Below are 20,499 nucleotides of genomic sequence, written 5' to 3' on the forward strand. Positions count from 1 at the left end.
GTATTTTAGCTCAAATCTCTCACCATTTCATTTATGTCAATTGGTAGAATTATATATATGCATAGAAAAATGCACATAATGCAAATTTAATTTTTGTCGAAACACCAATACCAGTGCCATAGGCAGCTGTAATATGCGGTGTAGTGAAAAACATTGCAAAAGTTCTATTTTTTATATATGAAAAACTGAAAACAAATTAATTATGTGAACTGGAAGAAGAAAGCAGAAAATATGAACATTGAAAATTTCCAAAAGAAATTAATCGAATTCAAAAATGAAAAAAGTCATAGCCAATGTCTAGGGCTCTCATCGGGAGAGGGAACACCCTGACATTGGCCTAACACAGAACGTTTCTGAGAGCATTCCTTGGCCTCCACAGCCTAAATAGATGCTCGATCCTCCGACGTTCTACTGTAGTACCCATTGAATTCAAAAATCAAAAGAAAAAAGCCAAAACGAATGTTTTTTGTCAAGTTGTCACACCAATAACTATAGCTGTTCACTTTAAATATAACCGCCATAGCTAGGCCTTGCACATGGTATGTATTTGCATCTTCTGCATCTATATTATATATTTTTATATTGTGACTGCAACTTTGCTTCTATCTTCAACTTGACAAAAACATTAGTTTTGGCTTTTTCCTTTTGATTTTTGAATTCAATGGAACTACAGCAGAACGTCGGGGGATCGAGCATCTATTTAGGCTATGGAGGAAAAAGGAATGCTCTCAGAAACGTTCTGGGTTAAGCCAATGTCAGGGTGTTCCCAACTGATGAAAGTCCTAGACATTGGCTATGACTTTTTCCATTTTTGAATTCTTATTTGAATTTTTCATTTTTGAATTTTTCGATTAATATTTTTTGCTTTTTCTTTCCAGTTCACATGATTAATTTGTTTTCAGTTTTTCATATATGAAAAATGGAAGTTTCAGTATATATATATAAATTTTTGAAAGCTGTTCAGGACTTTTCACCCACCCTGTATTTCATTATTAATATTATTTAAGACTGAATCCTTGTAATGAGATGATGACTTAAGCAAAAACTTTTATCACGAATAGTAATTAATTGAATTGGATATAACAGAATAATATTGAATATAACAGCCTTTTTTTCACACTCAGATGATTCCTCTTTGACGATGGCTCATATTTTTACATCGCAGTCGAAGGCCAAGTGAAACAAAACCAATAACTACGATAAAAAATGTTTCTTATTTTCTCGCCCCCAGTATCGCAGGCATTTTCGAACTAAACGTCCGAGAGTGATCAGTACTACGGCCCGAATCGGACGCATTTGTGGGCTCTCTAATTAATCATATTTAAGTTGCATTCATGTATGAACATAAAAGGAGAGATACAACCAATTACGCTCATGATTAAGACATGATGATGAATTTAGACATGATATAAATTTTTATGATTAAGACAACCATAATTTTGTTTTATGGGCATTGTATTATATATTATTAACGATTATATCTTATCTTAATTATATTCGATATATTCTTTTATATTGGATTGCTGTATTTTAGTTATATTTAACATTAATATTTTTTATGAGTATCTTTTTTAAGTCACCTCGTTGAACAATTTTCCTGTGGTGACATTTGTGTTTGCGTTTGTATTTATATGAGGTTAGCAATATGCATATTCCTCTCGATAGGCTTTTAACACTTTATTTGGCTACGTTGCTCTCACAAGCAACATAGTTCTCTTATATTTTTCAAAGTAAACGCATTCTATATTTTGAGCTCGTTTCTAAGAAATGAATTTATGTTTCTAAGCAATTACTAAACATTCGATTTTTACTTGTGAGCTATTCATGGAGTTTCTATAATAACCAGCAGATTGCCCAAAGGCGTATGTCTCCTATTTCTTGGCAAATCAAGCAAGAACGATTTTTACCCTTGAACTTTAGAGAGAAAGACTGCGTGGAGGAGACATTGCTGTGCACTCTTCCACAATGACAAAAAAAATGCAAGTTAGTGAACAATAAATTGCATTTTTATACTATTCAAATCTGTGTAAATCATATAAATACAGTGTGTTCCCTGAAGTACAACATTCTATGGTGTTTTTTCTTTAATTTACAATTTTTTTTTTTGTCATGTAATAGCACTCAATCTACCTCATTTGTTTAATATATATATAGCCTCTCAAAATTTTTTCCTCTGGATATTTCAATACTTGCCAATTAAATGGTTTAAATGGTGCTTAGGAACCATATTGAGAAAAGTTAGAATAGCTCTTATGAAAATCATCAAATTTCTCAATAGAAAGTTTTTTTTGTGCAGTCGATGCTCGTTATAACGACCATTCGTTATTGCAACCGGTATGATATGTCCCAAATCATTTCCTATTCATCCAGTCTGACTTTTTATTCTATGTATTTCATCCTATACATCCCTTACAGAGTAGGCCTATATAAATTGAAATATGTTCTAATATATGCCAGAAGCTTGGGTGATAAGAACTTTTCTGAAATTATGGTAGCTGTGGTGGGCCTGGATCAGTTGTTCTTAGCCACACCCCAAAATCAGCATCATCATCATCATCAACTTCGTGACATAGATCTGTGGTTTTTTTTAACATAATGAAACTAAGGCGCAATGAGTGCAATTATAACAGGACTTTAAGGAGATTTGTACAACCCATCTTGGAAACCCCTGCCACTCAGGTCGCATCCCCACAGCTTAAGAACTACTTCTAAGGAGACAACACAGCTGTGGGAAACAGTTGGACTGGGTTTACGGAAATTTCGCCTCCGTCATTTGTCCTCGGCACATTCCGCCTACCCTGACCATGTGACTGACCAAGTGAGTGAGTGAGCGAGTGAGTCATCGTATGAGTGAATGACCATAAGACCGATAAAGTGGGTGCGGAGAATGACCGTATAAGTGACCAGGTGAATGCATACCGTCAATCACTCACTAATACAGATCAATCCACACACTCATTTGGTAACTCATGCGGTCGCTCACTTGATAACGAATATGGTCACTCGGTCATTTTCATTCGGTCACTCACTCATACCGTCATTCGTCCAACCACTTAGTCAGGACAAGCGTAATATCGGAGGCGAAATTTCCATATCTCGTTGGACTGATGGGCGATGCTGTGACGGGAATGTTTCGACGTAGAACCGGGACACGATTGGCTCTTGTTTTACAACCAGACATTTCTTAACTATTCTCAAAGAAATTTCATTTTTTTGAAGGAAAAAAAAATGAAGTTTCTTCGAAAGAGAGATATGATGCAGGACAAATACGATGATACGGGAAAGATATGATGACAATTTTCACCATATCTTTCTTTCCTGCAACGATTTCATTTGGTGGATACGTTACTATCAAACCGATGCCAATTAACGCGAACGGTAGCATCTGACAATAAATTAATCAAATGAATAAGTAACAACATCAAAGGCCACAATTGAAAAAAAAATATATTTATACATTTCTCATGTTTAACAAGATATTACATGAATTTCAGAACAATATCTTTTTGGGGGGAAAAAAATTCCGCAGTGTGTTAAATCGTTGGTCATAGTAACTGCGCCGGATCGATTGTCTGATCACTAAAAAAATGAAAGCTCGTTAGTCCTTCTTGAAGCGACCCGTTTCCGACTCTGGAATGTCTAAAATTCATTTTTGTGGTTGCTGTGGGCGGGTCGCAAAATGCTCCAAATATCAAGGTTGAAAATTTACTTTCCACGCACAGTCATCGAGAAAGTCCATCGTAGAGCAGTTCTGCACTTGTTTTGATCGTTACTGTATTAATATTCATTGGAAAAGATGGGATCATGTGGGAAATAATTGATCTAAGATTCCTGGACAGATCCACTATCCATAGATCTATGGATTTGTTTTCGAGATATTCTCACGGTAACTTAAGAAAACAAACGAGTATGTGCTTGATTGTAATTTTATAGACATCAGAGAAAATTGTTATCAGTGCTTTTTTGTGGTGATGATTCATACTGTTTACATGTTACAGTAAATGTGGTAGATCGGTTATTATGCATTATCGCCAATCGTCTGGGTAAGTTTGATAAATCTATCATTTTCACTGGACATTATGCATAATATCCAAGCATAGTTGGCAAGTTTGAAAAATGCTAAAAACAGTATTCACCATCAATTAACTATAACATCCAAGAGTCGTTAGCAAATTTGATGAATGCTAAAAAAAATTATCACTTTTACTGGTGGTTATACATAATACCCAAGTCTACGTGGTAAATTTGATAACGCCTTTAAATTTATCGCTTTCACCGGTGATTATGCATAATACCGTGGTGCAACAAGTTAACTTGATGAATATGAAAAAAATTCCCAAATGATTCTAGTACGTTTGATAAATATAGTCGGACCCCAATACAACGAAATCCCATTTAATGAATTTTATGGTTTAACGATTAAAATCATGATTTCACGGTAAAAAAAATTCGTTAAATAGAAGAATTTGTTAAATGGGAGTTCGGTATATCGGGATAAGATCGCAAAATTTCCTAAATTAGAGTTCATTATATCGAGGAAGGATTGTTAAAATTGGTAAATCGGAGTTCGCTATATCGAGGTCCGATTTCAGAATTCGTCAAGTAGGAGTTATTCCGGGGGATGTTCTGAAAAATTCGTTAAATCAGAGTTCATTATATCTGATTCAGACTCTAGCTCACACATACGGTCATCTGAATCAGTAGTTCTCAATCTGGAACTGTTTCATGCCCATGGGAAAGACACATCTAAGTACGTAAATATATGCCCTACGAGTGAATATGTAAGTAAAGAGAAAGAAAGAGTAAAACCCCTCTTAACGGTCACCCCATTTAGTGGCCAAATAATAATTTCCCTTTGTATAATAAAAGTATGCATTTCAAACCCCTCTTTTACGGAGGGATTTTTTTTCCCGGCGGTATCAAAAAAAAGCTACGCTCTTACTTCCAGCTAAGAATGTGACTGCGAAACATCATTGACCAGAAGATTCCCATGTTGTTGAGAGTGCTTTGCATAGACCCCCCCCCCCCTTACAGTCCTACAATCAGAAGGGGGCTCACTGAAAGATCAGAGCACTCTCGAATTCTACCCCTCACTAGAAATGTGCGTGGCCCTCCTCCTCCTAACGAGATCATGGCCCGCCACTCAGTCTCAGTGAAGAGATTTTCATTGTGATGCTTTTTATGTGTTTTTTATGTGTAGTGCCGCTATCTACATTTCGAACTATGAGTAAAATGTAATGCCTGAAAATTGTACCGTTATGAGTCTATTACTCTGTTTGGCGAGACTTTTCGCCTCTCGAAGTTTGGAACCACAGAAAACCAACTTTAGCCAACCACCACTATTGCGAAGGTGGGGTTCGAACCCGGAGTGTGTCATTATCACCACTCAACCACCACTGCGCGTGACCTTCGAGCTCCAGAGAGAGACCAATTTTGTTAAAATTTCTGCATACTATCAATTTAGTATCGATTGAATTCAATTCTTTAAGTACAAAGAGTTTCGCTCCTGGATGGGGGGGGGGGGCAGCTGAATATGACAAGGGGAGCATCAGTTGAAAATATAGTCCACAGAGAGCCATCGACTAAAAAAGGTTAAGAAACACTGATTTAAATAATAGATCTTATCCCGATTTATCATATTTACTAAAATACGAGATCGCGATTATGCATAATAACTAGCAAATATGCGGAAATAAGTAGTTTATCATATTTACCAACGACGCTTTGGTGTTTTGCATAATCGCTGGCGAAAGTGATAAATTTAGCGAAATTGATCAAACTTACCATAATGATCGGTGATTATGCATAGTAACTTGGTTTATCACATTTACCGTAATATTTATGATATCACTCATTTGGGGGGGGGGATAAAAAAAACAACAAAATAATTGTCCACGATCAATTTTCAGTTTCTTGAAAAACCACTAGTTGCAATGAATGACTAAATATGAAACACAAAACTGTTTCCGCGATCTCTTTTCTTTTTGTTCTTCTAATTATTGTTATAATCATTATAAAAATTGTCATATGAAATTATAGGACGGGTTCTTGAAATACACTCCGATCGGTTTGGCGTTCGACATGAACTTCAGCGGCAACCTTATCACGTTGGCGACTGCGTGTGGCAACAGTTCGATCACGTTCGTCGGCTTCGGTGCGTAGCCGGGATCCAGGGACGATCCCGAGGCCAGGATCCCGAACGGCTTGGCGTTCGAGAACAGCCTCAGGGGCAGCTTGAATATCTGCGAGGACGGCGTCAGGATCGGTCTGGACGGCGCTGCAACTGGGCCGAGGAACTGATGGACGGTATTCATGGCTGGCGGAAGGGCCATGAACGGGTTGATGTAGTGGATCGGCGACGAAGGGCCCATGAACCTCCTCTCGGCTCTCTTCACTGAGTTTTCGCGATTGTGGTATTTCTTGCGGTGTTGGACCGGGGCTGATGAAGCCACCGACATGAAGCTCACCACCAGGAACAGAATCCATACTTTCTGGGTGTAGGCTCGAATACCGCTAATGGTTTGTGATCTGCAAAGAAAATAAAAAAAAATCCTGTTTTAAAATTTTAAAATTTCTAAACAATTTGAACTTGCTGAAATTATCGAAATTATTATGAGTAAGGCTGGTATTTCACAATAAAATTTTTGGAAAGGTTCTTTTATAAAGTTTCACAAATGCAATCAATAAACGTATCGGTTACATTTTAGCTAATGCTTATTGGTTATTATACTGTAAAAGAACTTTTATAAAACTTTTCTAGTGTAATGCCTTCGGCCGGGATTAAACTATAAAAGTTTGATAAAAGATCTTCTGCAAAATTTGGCAGAAAACAACCAAGAGGCCTATTGAGTTACATTTGCTCGAATATAACCGATACGCTTATTGGATGCATTTTTCAAGCTTGATTAAAGAACTTTAATAACATTTTCATAGTGTGATCCTTGCCTTAGGCCGGTATTACACTATAAAAGTTTGGTAAAAGTCCTTTTATAAAACTTGAAAAATGCAGCAAATAAGGTCACCGGTTGTATTTTCTAGAATGTAACCAATAACCTTATTGGTTAGATTTTTCAAGTTTTATAAAAGGGATTTTATCAAACTTTTATAGTGTAATACCGGCCTTAGAAACGTTGTTAGTAATTCCACTTAGGCAGAGGTGTATCTATGGTTTTGCCGCCTATGGGCCACACAAATTTTGCCACCCTTTTCCCATGGTGCTATAATTCGCTCGTTCCCCCCCCCCCCCGTAAATATGCCTCTGTCTCTTGGTGGCTCTTTTTTTTCACTCATATGCTTGCTTACTCTCTCGGCCCCTCAAATGCTCACACACTCCATACGTCACTCATTTGGTCATTCACATGCTTACACACTCCATACGTCACTCATTTGGTCATTCACATGCTTACACACTGTTTTGGTCATTCACATGCTTGCACACTGTTTTGGTCACTCACATGTTTCCCCGTTCCATAAATTATTCGGTCACTCACATGTTTCCCCGTTCCATGAATTACTCTTTCGGTCACTCACATGTTTCCCCGTTCCATGAATTACTCTTTCGGTCACTCACATGTTTCCCCGTTCCATAAATTACTCTTTCGGTCACTCACAGGTTTCCCTGTTCTATAAATTACTCTTTCGGTCACTCACATGTTTCCCCGTTCCATAAATTACTCTTTCGGTCACTCACTGACCTGGTTCCTTGCTCTTTCAGCCACTGATTTGGTCACTGCCATGCTCAGACACACACTCTATAGCTTACTCTTTTGGTCATTCACATGCTCACACATTCTCACACATGATTGCACACGCTCTAGGTGTTTTTTTGATTACTCACTGACTGTTCCTTGCTGGGTCACTCACTGACCATGTCCTTTGCTTTGTAAGTCACTGTTTTGGCCATTCATAAGATCGCACTTGCTTTAGGTCACTCTTTTGATCATTTGCATGTTTGTGAAAGCGCTTGCAGAGATTCAAGCGCTTTGATGTTATTAAGCACTCTAGGTCACTATTTTGGTCATTCGCATATTTGTAAGCACTCTAGGTCACTATTTTGGTCATTTGCATGCTTTCACACTCTAAGCCAGAGTCAAACTCGCCCGGCCGCAACTGTATTAGTCACTCTTTTGGTCATTCACATGTTTGCTCGTACTCTAGATCCCTGTTTCGGTTATTCACAAGCTTGCACACGCTCTAGGTCACTTACTTGACCAGGTCATTCCATTTGACCTGTCATTCCAGGTCACTCACAAGTTTGCTCGTACTCTAGATCCCTGTTTCGGTTATTCACAAGCTTGCACACGCTCTAGGTCACTTACTTGACCAGGTCATTCCTTTTGGTCATTCACATGCTTACTCACGCTCTAAGTCAGTCTTTTTGCTCACTCACGTGCTTGCAAACTCTCTAGGTCAATTTCTTGGCCACTCATTGACCTAGTCCCTAGCTATCTGGACAGAGGTGGATTTATTGAGGGTTATATATAAATTTTGCGGCCCTTCTCCCTTTCTACTAATTTTATTGGCAACTCCTTCCTCAAATTTTTCACCAATCTGAACTTGCCACCCGGGGCTATAGCCCGCCTCTAAATACGCCACTGTATACGATCCCTCAAAAAATTACGACACTCTAAGAAACCGCTAGTCATTCAAAAACTTTTTATAATTGTGGAAGTACATTTCTGGAGTCAGCGGTTGCAGTCCTGTGGACAAACAATTTGAATCAACCAGTACCTCATGAAATAACATACACAAAAGTGCTACGCTATTTTGTTATTGTTTACGACTATGGAAATAGAGGCTTTGTCCGCTATGGAAATGGTCCTGTTTTGCATGAAGGTGTAATACAAGGTATATGTCAATGAGATGAGAAGGAATTGTTCTAACGAAAATGGACACAAAAAGGGTCGCACGATTTCACTCGTAAACAGCAGGTGTTTCTTATATATTATCCACAAGAAACAAAATATATATACGCATCTATTTTCTTCTCCGATCACGATTCTTTAATGTATTTTTCACTTCTCATGGCCGAAAGATCGTGATAAAGTAATTGTCGTAAGAACGACGCCCTCACAATCTACAGAAAGTGGAATCGAGTTGCAAATAAGATTGTTGGTGCAATCGGTGAACAACATAAATGTTATTGCTTTTTGAGGCCATCCGTACGCAATTTTAGTATTAACTATCGCTGGTATAAGTGATTCGATTTTACTGACCAGCTATTCTACAACAATTGCGATCGTCCAACAATGCAGTGAATCCTAAAAGCAGTGTACTTCAACCGCTGGTTCGCGTACTGGTGCCGGTCCGCGAAATATTTCACCTCAACCTTTTCCAGTCCTATGTGAAATCCACCTCGACATAGGATCCACATCGGCACAACATAATACTTCATTCAAGATATACAGAAGACTGGATGTTGTGAAGATATTTATTATTTTAGATGTTAATTTTTTAAGGAAGGAAAAAACTCATCTCTGCCTCTACCGGGGTTCGACTCCCGGTAGTCTTCTGTATACCTTGTATTAACAAGTGGAGAGCGACATTCATGTCATAATACTTCATTGTTATAACGACCCCTTACGATTAAGGAAGGCCCTGAATTTGGCTTCACAGCAGAACTCATGAGCTATTAAAAAAAAAACTGAAAAGGACAAACATCCAGGGAGTGTTTGTTCTTTTGAGTTACCAATAATACAGCGTTAAAATAATCACATAGCTTCCAAATTATAAAAAACAGTTGCCATTTTAGCGTCGTAAAATAAGACAGGTAAAAGTGGCAGAGATTCACTGCCCTTTACTTTAAACTATTGATTACTGATATGAGAATTTTGTATTATATTTTGTTTATTTTACTCGTTTTATTTTACCTTATTAAAACAATAACTGTTAAAAATTTTGAGGTTTACTTGATAATTTAACTAATATTATCGCTTTCAAATTATTTGTTAAAATCATATTATATTGTTTTATTATGTGGTACATTAACTGGAATCCGCTCACCAATTTTGATTGAAGAATTATAACAGTTGAGTTTTTATTTGATAGGTGGCAGCAAAGATTCCAGTTAAATGATGTTTTTACATTTAATACTATAATACTATACTCTGTCTAGTTATTTCCAATATTTTCTAAAAGTAATATTTTTTTGGTGATAAAATTTTACTTTTACCCGTTTATTGGATATAGACAAAATTATCTAAAAAAGCCACTATTTTTTTATAGTGAATAAATTAACAAAAATTGGACGTGTAGAAACTGATAATACTTCCGCGTATACAGTTTCTTTTGACGAGCAGAAAAAAATTCCCTGTATTGTATACTGCAATTTTTAAATCAAACTCAAACGTATAAATCTGAATGCTTCGAGAATTCCAAACCACACCCACGCATTGCAAACAAAATAACATCCATCATAACCAAAAATTCCGCGCGCACACACACACATTATGCAATCCCGCATGAACTCATACATTACAAAAGGAAACGGGGATTAACCACATGCGGAAATACAAATCCCATACAGTAAAAAAAACAAGAAATAAAAACCCTTAGGAAGCATACTCTGAAGGTCTTTGACCAATATGAATACATAAATTTTAATTATACCTCCACATTGCATAATAATCTGTCTGAAATCTCATGAGTAAACTAATACTACAGCATCCTTAGAAATTATACACGGAACTTATACAGCAATAATAATAATAATATCAGCCTATATATATATGTTATATGCTAGAAATAAAATAATGAGATAATTTTCCGTAATTTTGTTTCGTTCTCTTATAATTATCGGACTAATTTTCCTAAAAATACCTATAGTCAGTTCGTTAACATCAACCGGATACACTTCCCGAACAAATATGTGTATATTTACATTATAATAATACTGTAGTAGTAGAGAGTAGTAATAATAAAATAATAATCCTAAGCCGAAACAAAAGCTGTTCCGATTTTTTGAATATTCGAAATCTTGGATCACGCAAATTTGATGATGATAGGCAACGATATCGTTTGAAGACGCCCCATTTTGCATCCCTAATTAATAGATATTAAATGGCTATTAATATCTGAAGAAAAGTGGTGGGGGGTGGGGGAGGAAGTTGTAGGGGGTACTATTAGAGCCATCTTTGGTCAACCGGTTCGTTTACGACCCGTTCGAACCGTGTTCAAGAAAAAGGCTTGAAACTCTTTTCCTTTAGGTTCTTCTGCAGAAAAAACCGCATTAAGTAGATTTTTATACATACGTCGTTATTATTTAAGAGTTTTGGGGAGTTGTAAAGTTCGGTCTAATCGCCCTATCATTTAATACTTGCCCCCCTCCTAAATTGGAGAGCGATAAAGAGCTAGTCGATAGATTTTTGTCATTCCAGAGCCTAAGTCATCGGCCTATCAAGTCTTATGATCTTTATTGTTATTATTTTGTTCCTTTTTTTTTGTAGAGTATGAGAGATAGTATAAATGTATATGAAGCTGTCACGGCGACAAGTTTTACATTGGTTCTTGTGTGGGCCGTGACCCCTACCCGGTAGGTATTAGGCTCTTTAACCCCTTTGTGTGTTTAGGCTTTTTTTGTTAGCTTCTGTCTTGTGTGGAATTCAGTGATTTTTTTTTGTCTTTAATTTATGTTTGACGTTCGATGAATTTATTTCCTGTGTTTATAGGTCATGGAATGTAAACTGATGCTGTTTATTGTATGTGTTAATGGGTTGTCCATGGAGACTGATGAACTTTAAGAAAATCTATGGTTTTTTATGAATTAGGCTTCTTATGTCTTCGAAATAAATTCTTTTTTTTATGTCGGTCTGTTTTTCCACGATGTACTTTACGCAAAATGAGTCAATAAATATCACGGAATGCTGTATATTATACGGTCATAGAAGAATGACTTACATGTTAATCGTTGGAAATATAGAGATGACAGCATACTTAGAATAGTTCCCTTAAGAACTACACATATTTCTTTTTTTTTTCTTTTTTTTTTTTGCAGCTTGAATAAGGAACGTTTTCAATGATTTGTAATCACGATAACTGTAGCTGTTCTGGTTGATAAATTATCAAATTATTGCATTATTCATTATTAATTATTGTATTACTAGTAATTTTGAAAGAATGTGCGTTCCGCAGTAACTGTACTACATTGTAAGTAAAACAAATACATTATCGCTCTAGACCTTTTTTTTACAAAGTAAAATCTACAGGATAGAATAGTTTTCTTGAAATTTCTGCCATTCTTATAATAGGCTAAACAGGTGTTTCTTCGAATATGCAACTCGGCTTCTTCAGACCAAGAATCAAGAGAAAATACAACTTGCTGCCAATAAGAACCAAAACCATTCTTCATATACATGAGGTCGGGCCAATCGTGTCTTATGATCTTTTATTGTTATTATTTTGTTACTTTTTTGTGGAATCACAGTTGGTATAAATGGGTATGAAACTGTAAAGGTGACAAGTTTTACATTGGTTTTTGTGTGGGTCGTGACACGTACCCGGTAGGTATTAGGCTCTTTTAAACCCCCCTCCCCCGTGTGTGTGTGTTTATACTCTTTCGTCATTTCTGTCTTGTATGGAATTTAGAGATTTTTTGTCTTTATGTTTGACGTCCGAATTGTTGCTGTTTATTATATGTTTATGTGATATGTTCCAGTGGGGTTCAATCTAATGAACTTCACGAAAATGTACGGTTTTTTCTATTGAATTAGGCTATTTATGTGTGGGACAGCCTGTTAAAGCTATAGAGTGTTCTATTGCTATACAAAATTTATGTGATTTTCCTCAATAGTCATGCGTTCTGAGTACACCGAAAAAGAAGGGTTGCTTGGTGGTTATTATATGCCCGTACTGTGGCAGGTCCGTCATTTAGGGCGGCGGGGAGACCATTGCCCCCCCCCCCTTGCCTTACGAAAATACACTAAAAATGATATATATATATACATTGAGTACATGTGTTCCCCCCCCCCCGGAAAAAGTTGAAATGACGGCCCTGTACTGGGGGTTATAAGTATAAGAACTGGAAAAATTTTTTACATACATTTGATAAAAGAAAAAAAATCAAAACACAAAATAATCACAATATAAATTCGAGGTGAATTAGCAGAACAAATAAAAATTAATAAAAAAAGTAAAGATAGAAATATATCATGAAATTAACACGAATACGCATGGCATGTCTATTATATTGAAGGAAATAAAAAGTATATATAATACATGGTGGCTGGATATGAGAGTGCAACTGAAGTTAGATATTAAAACGCAAATTTTAATGGGTAATCCAAGCGCCTGTGTGGTGCAGTGGTAGGATGCTCGTCTTCCACGTGTTGGTTCTGAGTGTGACAGAGCCTGGGCGTCTCTCGGTTCCTAGCACTACCACCATGATGGTTAGCGTGAAGGTATACAGGTTCGAATCCAGGGAAGATCGTCAAAACAAGTTATTTAACTACCGAACCTGGGGGTGACCACCGATAGATGGCGCCTTCATTTCCCACCCAACTACCACTGGTTGAAAATTTCCGTATGTGGTGATATACTGTATGAACGGAGTTGGTGCACTGTAAAGTAGTGGGTAAGCCGTTATATACGCATGCGAGATAATGTGCAAAATAAATTTCAATATCATTCATTGTGAAAATGTATTCTTTGAGTTTGCTTTTGAAATAAGGTAGACTTGCAATTATTTTCATTTGATATGGTATTGAACTGAAAAGCCTTGTCGTTAGGAAAATAAAATATTTCTGGAAAATATTTTTGTGTAAATGTGCATATTTTGTAAAACAAAAAAAAAAGTGAGTTGGATTACATGGATTTACTAAGATGAGCATGCGCAAATGGTCCCGTTTTTTGTACGTAAGTGGTTGCAGTTTTGAATAAATGTAATCGACGAACCGTTAAAACGTCAACATTTCAAAATCTCCAAATCAATTCATCATATTTAATAGAAGGATTAATAAGTTTCAAATAAATAAGAATCTGTATCTGGCAAGTTAGAAATTTTAACACTATTTTGAATGTAAGAATTCTCAAGTGTTATTTTTAGTCCTTTGAATTCACCTATAAATATTTTGGACTTAATGATTGAAAAACAACAGTGAAGAAACCGAATCCGTGCGATATTCGGTATAGGAGGAAGGAATATTGGGAAAAAAATACATTTAGGTCGGAAAAAATTATTTTACGGAAGTCTCTCTCTGAAAATGTACTGCCGGAGGCTACTAAAGCACAGCTTGTTGGAAGAACATAACTAAAGAAGATTAAATTTTGCCTTTCTTGTCTTCGGAGGTTCTTCAGGAGAAGAAAAAAAGACCTCTTTAAGTCACTGAAGGATTCAATGTCAAGAAAAAAATTTGCATTTAAACATCTTTAGTACTTCCTTAGTTTGGAAAAAATCATAGTGAAGGGTCAGGAAGTAGTTACTCACAGTTGAGATAGCACAGAAGAATTGACTATCCATTACGGAGAAAATCTTCCTCGGAGTTTGCCACTGAACGATGATGATGAATATACTGCATTTTATTCGTTATCAGTGAGTGATACATACACCATGATACATTGCAATACACGAGGAATGCTTGAAGAGACCATCCATAATCATCTCTTCATTCTCTCTTAAATTACGAGTTCCAAATTACGACGAAAAAGACGTTTCTTCATTATTTTTCCATCGGTTTCCCAAATTCATCAATTTATTTTATTTCTGCGAAATACGTATTAAAATAGAAGATTTTATGTATTATACACACCACGCGCGTATCGGATTACATTAAAAAAAAATGTGTACGATGCTATCTATATAACGTTGACAAAAATTCAATTTCCGTTCATTCTTCTTAGTTTTTGACACGGACAAGATCAGTGACCGCTTATGGCCAGACTATTCAATCCCATTGCCATACAACGTATTTGTATTTTTATTCGTGAAAAAACGTGATAGCAAAAAAAAAATTAATTTGGAGAAACCACAATGACAAAAACACTAAAATGTCTTTTTACAGGCATGTAAAAAAATCCAGTTTTTTGATATAATAGTATTTGTCAGATTACAGTATGTTTTTTGCTATAAATTCTATTTTTTTATGACAAGAAGAGAATCATAACCAAGAAGGTTTCGGTTTCATGCTTGGTATGAAACGTGCGTTTATTTCTGCGCACCATGTGCCGTCTCGGTGAACCATAGCGGTATATATAGCGCCCTTCCTACCGAGATACATTAGTCTGATGGTGTTCAGACCAAAAAAAATTAAAAATAAATAAAATAGAAAATGGATTCACACTTCATAAATACACCAACATAAAGCGTCAATAACATAAGGAAATGAAAAGTGCGGAAATAAAAGATCTCGCGTTTTCGTCGAGAACCGTTGACCGCACATCAATGTGGTTTTTTTTTAAAGTACTGCAATGTTTTTTGACGCTCGAATAACCAAATCCCATTCACAGACGTAGTGAAAATAAGTGAAAAAGATCTAAAGATCTGTTATGTGAAAAAAAGAGAAGAAAAACACAAATTGTTGATATATGACTATATAATAACAATAAAGAGTGTGTGTATATAGTCGTATACTTTCATAAGAGCCTTCACGAGGGAATGATTTGCTCTATTTCAACTGATAGAGAGAAGCAAATATCAATAAAAGCGGTTCTCGTACAAAAAAAAAGGAGAGAAAAGTGTAAATAGTGATCATTTTCTGTATGAACATGGACATGTTCAGTGATTCGACCTTTGGGTATTGGCCCAATGATTCCACTTTTCCCATTAGTTTCACCTTCCGAGTTTTCGAGAAATCATGCTTTGGTTATGATTGCATAAAACACTGGTATTAAAAACGTGTTAATGGTTTCCTATCTCAAGTCTTTTGTAAAGATTATTTGGTTGTAAGCTTATATACATTTGACGCTCGTTATAAGGAACCCCCACCCCCCTTCGTTCCACGCACAACAAACGTTATGTTGGGAGGTCGTTGTATCGAACGTTTTAAAAAATCATGAGTAATTTTTTACTCTCCTCCGGAAAATTGCATTGGTAAGATGCGGTTTATATCTCATCAACCGTCCGTCGTAGAGGTATAAAAATGCTCACAAGGCGTTCAAAAACTATCCTGTGCCAGTTTTGAGAGTGAAAATACAGTGTGAACAAAATAAAAAAAATCTAAAATTTTATACAGTCCCCTTGTGCTCTAACTTTCAATTAGAAAGTTGTTGCCCTGCATTTCCTGAGCCGACAGAAAAAATTCCATGTCTCTAAGGCCGGTATTACACTATAAAAGTTTGGTAAAAGTCCTTTTATAAAACTTGAAAAATGCAGCCAATAAAGTCACCGATTGCATTTTCTATAATGTAACCAATAACCTTATTGGTTAGATTTTTCAAGTTTTATAAAAGGGATTTTATCAAACTTTTACAGTGTAATACCGGCCTAAGTGCAATATTCACTGAGATATTTTAATTGTCGTTATAACCGACGGTCGTTATAACGAGCGTTGACTGTTATAAGATAGTATGAAGGGTTATATCGTGCACCTGACGCTAGAAGCATGATTGTGCAATGTCCTTGGGGGGGGGGGGGGAGAAAAGAGAACATTGGAAATGACGTTTGAATATTTTCTCTACCCATGTTACTTTATGGAAGTTATTTCCCTAAAATGTTTTGTAACGTGTTTCAATAGGGATACACATTCGCGTTCTGGCAAATCTTAGATACCTAAATAAGGTATAAAACCAGCTGATAAAAAAAAGGGAAAATCAATTCAATTTTTAATTGTTTCAGAGTCAAAATTTTTTTTAATGTTTAAATTTATATTGATATTGAAGTAGTCATAAGTTGGACAATCTAAAAATATGTGTTTCCTCGTTTCAAGCTCATTAAGACTACGATAACTACAATTTTTCAATGAGTTAATACAAATGTCTTGATTTGTTTTCAATCTGACTCTAGGGTTGCCAAAAAGCAAATTGGACTAAAACTCTTTTAAAACAAATTTGGCAGTTATTTATTAGATAGTCCTCAATACCAAAAGAGTTTTTTTTATGGTTCTGTAGAATACTGGTCCATAGCAGATTTGGGTGGTTATAAAAGGTTAACAAAACTTGAAAAATACAACCAATAAGCCTATAGGTTGACTTCGATGGAATGTAACCGATATGCCTCTATTCGATATTTTTTTTTTCGAGTTTTATATAAGAACTTTCATCAAACCTTTATAGAGTAATACCGGCTTAAGGCCGGGATTACACTTTAAAGTCTGATAAAAGAATTTTTTGGTAAGACTTGAAAAATACAACAAATACACTTTTCAGGGTACTAGCTTAGCATGTTCTTTCCCAACTTTTCTCTGGTTTTTGAATTCAAATACCCAAGCAAATATTGCAGTTAAAAACATTGGAATTTTTTTGTTGTGCTCAGAAGAGACGGGACAACAACTTTCTAATTGAAAGTTAGAGGACAGTTTGACCGTATAAAAATTTAGCTATTTTATTTTTGTGACACAGTGCATCTACCCTCTCAAAATTGGTACAGAGTAATTTTTGAACACATTTTGAGCATTTTTTAAATTGGAACTACACCTCTATGAACGGTTGATGAAAATTAAGGACGAATTAGGACTTACGGGACACCCCGTACATTTGAATTTTTAAGGCAAATACATGGTAAAAAAAAAAGTTCCATTTATTTTCTCAATTTCTTTATTTTATATTTTAGAAAGTTTCATCTTTTACTGTCATTTCAATAGTATAAAATACGGCTAAATAAGTTAAATAATTTTTTTATGTGGAAAGAGTTGATTCCTTGTTGATGTCATTTCTTTTAGAGCTGTTGAAATTTCACGCGCTCAAATTTATAAAATCGCTCGAAATTGATTGAGTTGAAAATGAAATTGAAGGTTAAAGCTAATCGGTTTTGTTAAGCAAGATTTCATATGTTTACAGATAACATTAGAATCAAGACAACTGTATATGTGCCAATTTCAATTCAAGATATGCTAACAGGAACTTTTCCGTATTAAAAAAAAATACATTTTTATGGGAGTGAACCATTATACAAATACCACAACAGGCAAAATGCCCAACGAGGTGGCTGAGAAAATTAGTATTTATTTTTTTTTTATTGTGAACCATACAAACAATTTCAATTTTACTCTCAACGGTAATTTAATGGATGTGTCCTAATCATATACAGACAAATTCTGATTTTTTTTTTTGGATGAACATTTTCATATTTTACTTCATGCTCAGAACATATTCTTTAGAACCGGAGGTAATTTTTATTCCTTTCGGACATTCTTCGCGAAACACCCTATGTACTCATATTCGAGTGATTATTCACATTAACATTCAACACTCCACGAGACCACACGTAGAATAAATAAAATTTCACAAGGGACATCTTGTAATATTCTCATCCCTTTATAAACTTACATACCGGGGCATATTTATAATAAGATGAAATATTCGAAGATACAGGCAACACACATGCGGAGCTGAATAATGAATTTTCCAGACATTACCATAGTTTTGCTATAAATTTTTTTACAAGGGATTATACATCCGTTTTCTTTCTTTCTTTCTTATACGTATTTTTTTTTTGTAAGTTGTTTATCTTTGAACGGATAAATACGTCCAGAGAATCGAATAAAAATGGACTTATGTAAAGCTTAAAAGAAAATAAAGAGAAGATTATATAACAAATGCTTAGGCATTATTTTCTATGGTGGGGGGGAAGGAGAAACACCTGCTAAGATGTGTGAAAATATTATCGCAAATAACACGTCACAAAAACTGAACTTTGATGTGTTTTTTCAAGGTCTCTTCGATATTTCTTTTTTTTTCATTTATTGCTGAACACTTCTTAAGAAATGGCATCGTTAAAACGAGTAGGGAAAAAGATTATCGTTGTATACTACACAGTCAATGAACGGAATTCGATCACGACGTTCGCCGAGACGATATCGTGATCAGTTTCACTACGGGATTTAAGATGTAGAGAAGAAACGTATAATAATTTTTTTCTATTTTCTTTTTTGGTGTGTGCATAATAAGATAGGTTTGGCAGCATGTAATCCTGTTTTACATGACTAGATATGACCTCGATGTTAGAGTGTGTCCGAATCCGTATGAAGATATCATAACGATAATGATGATTGTTCAAGGTCGTTCTGCGACTTTGTGATTTCGCCAAAGGCACGCATGGATATGGATGATGACGATGATGATTATTTTCGGATCATTTACATAATTTTTCCTCTTTTTTTTTTTTCACCGGTGCTTTCTCTTACGGTTGTAATGATGCGTAGTAGTGGTAGTAGAGTAGTGTTTAGTAATGAGAGATGTTTATCTCCCCTCGTTTTTTTGTATCATGGTTATACAATTATGGAATTTGCTGGAAGTAACCGTTTGATAAAATTTGGTCCGTAGCTGCGTGCAGTTCAGATCATGAACTGTTGCCTTTCTTAATGATAGAAATACCAACCACCGTATTGAGTATGGCGTACGCGCGAAAAGTAATTTTAACAGAAATGAGCTTGTTATGTGTCCCGAATTTCTGGCGCAATTATACTTTGATTATAGTGATATGCACAAATTCGAAAATTCTCACCTCTTCATTGACATGTCACCAATTTTCCGTACCTTACTGACGAATAGTTATGGTGGTAGACAGTTCAGAACAGAGGTGATAATTATAGACACCCCCCCCCCCCCCGTAAATTCATAAGAATACAGAGCAGCAGTAGTTTTTGGATGCTATGAAAACTATTCTTGTTTAAATAAAATTCTGTTTTCGCAATTAATTGAGCAAAATAACAGAAAGAAACAAAAACATAACCATTGTACTTTAACGTATCATACTTTTAGAATACTTTTCTTGCCACTTTTCCATAAAATGGTAGTACAGTAAACTTCAATCACACTTTTTTTGATAGAAAGTGTCAAGAAATTGTGAAAACAATAATAAGTTTTGGACTTTTGAACCTTCACTCGTATATCTCGGGGTGCCGTAGATGAGACTTTAACAGCTCATATCCCCCCCCCCCTCCTATCATCGCTATGGAAATTGAATGCAGGAATGCATTGAAGCTATGGTTGGTAAAAGTATAAATCTTGGACTAAATTCATATAATAAGCAAAACACTATTGCAAAACATTCTATGAATGAAATGTGTTGTTATTTCCACTGTACATTCAGCTAGTGGTGATGCAGGTTATGAGCTCAAATTTAATGTATGGTATGCTCATCAAAGTAAAGGGGAAAAAGTACCTGAGGCGACCACCGATAGGTGGCGTATTAATGTTCCCTCGTTGTGAAAGTCCCCCCCCCCCTCTCCCCATCCAAGATGGATTCCCAGAGATTGACATTGCTTTCTCTAGACTAGAGACACAGATTTCTAACAAAGCTCTATCGGTAGTAAATTTCCGTATGACGATATAAAAATAGTTGGTGAGCGATAGAAAATATATATAAAAAAGAAGTTGACGTCCAGAGCTTATTTAAGGTACGCCTACACA

General features: G+C 35.7%; 1 protein-coding gene across 1 annotated transcript in view; it reads right to left on the reverse strand.

The window, feature by feature from the left end:
- Positions 1 to 3,434: 3,434 nt before the first annotated feature.
- Positions 3,435 to 20,499, reverse strand: part of LOC149090159 (uncharacterized) — a 40,308-nt gene continuing 23,243 nt past the window's right edge. The window contains exon 2 of the mRNA XM_089232418.1: positions 3,435 to 6,528. Coding sequence (XP_089088544.1) covers positions 6,024 to 6,528 — 505 coding nt within the window. The 3' untranslated portion in view covers positions 3,435 to 6,023. The remainder of the gene's footprint in view (positions 6,529 to 20,499) is intronic.

This window comes from Pholcus phalangioides, unplaced genomic scaffold (genome assembly GCF_987345545.1).
Source record: "Pholcus phalangioides strain wild (caught in Gottingen) unplaced genomic scaffold, Ppha-v1.0 ptg000001l_1, whole genome shotgun sequence".
NCBI classification, from domain to species: Eukaryota; Metazoa; Arthropoda; class Arachnida; order Araneae; family Pholcidae; genus Pholcus; species Pholcus phalangioides.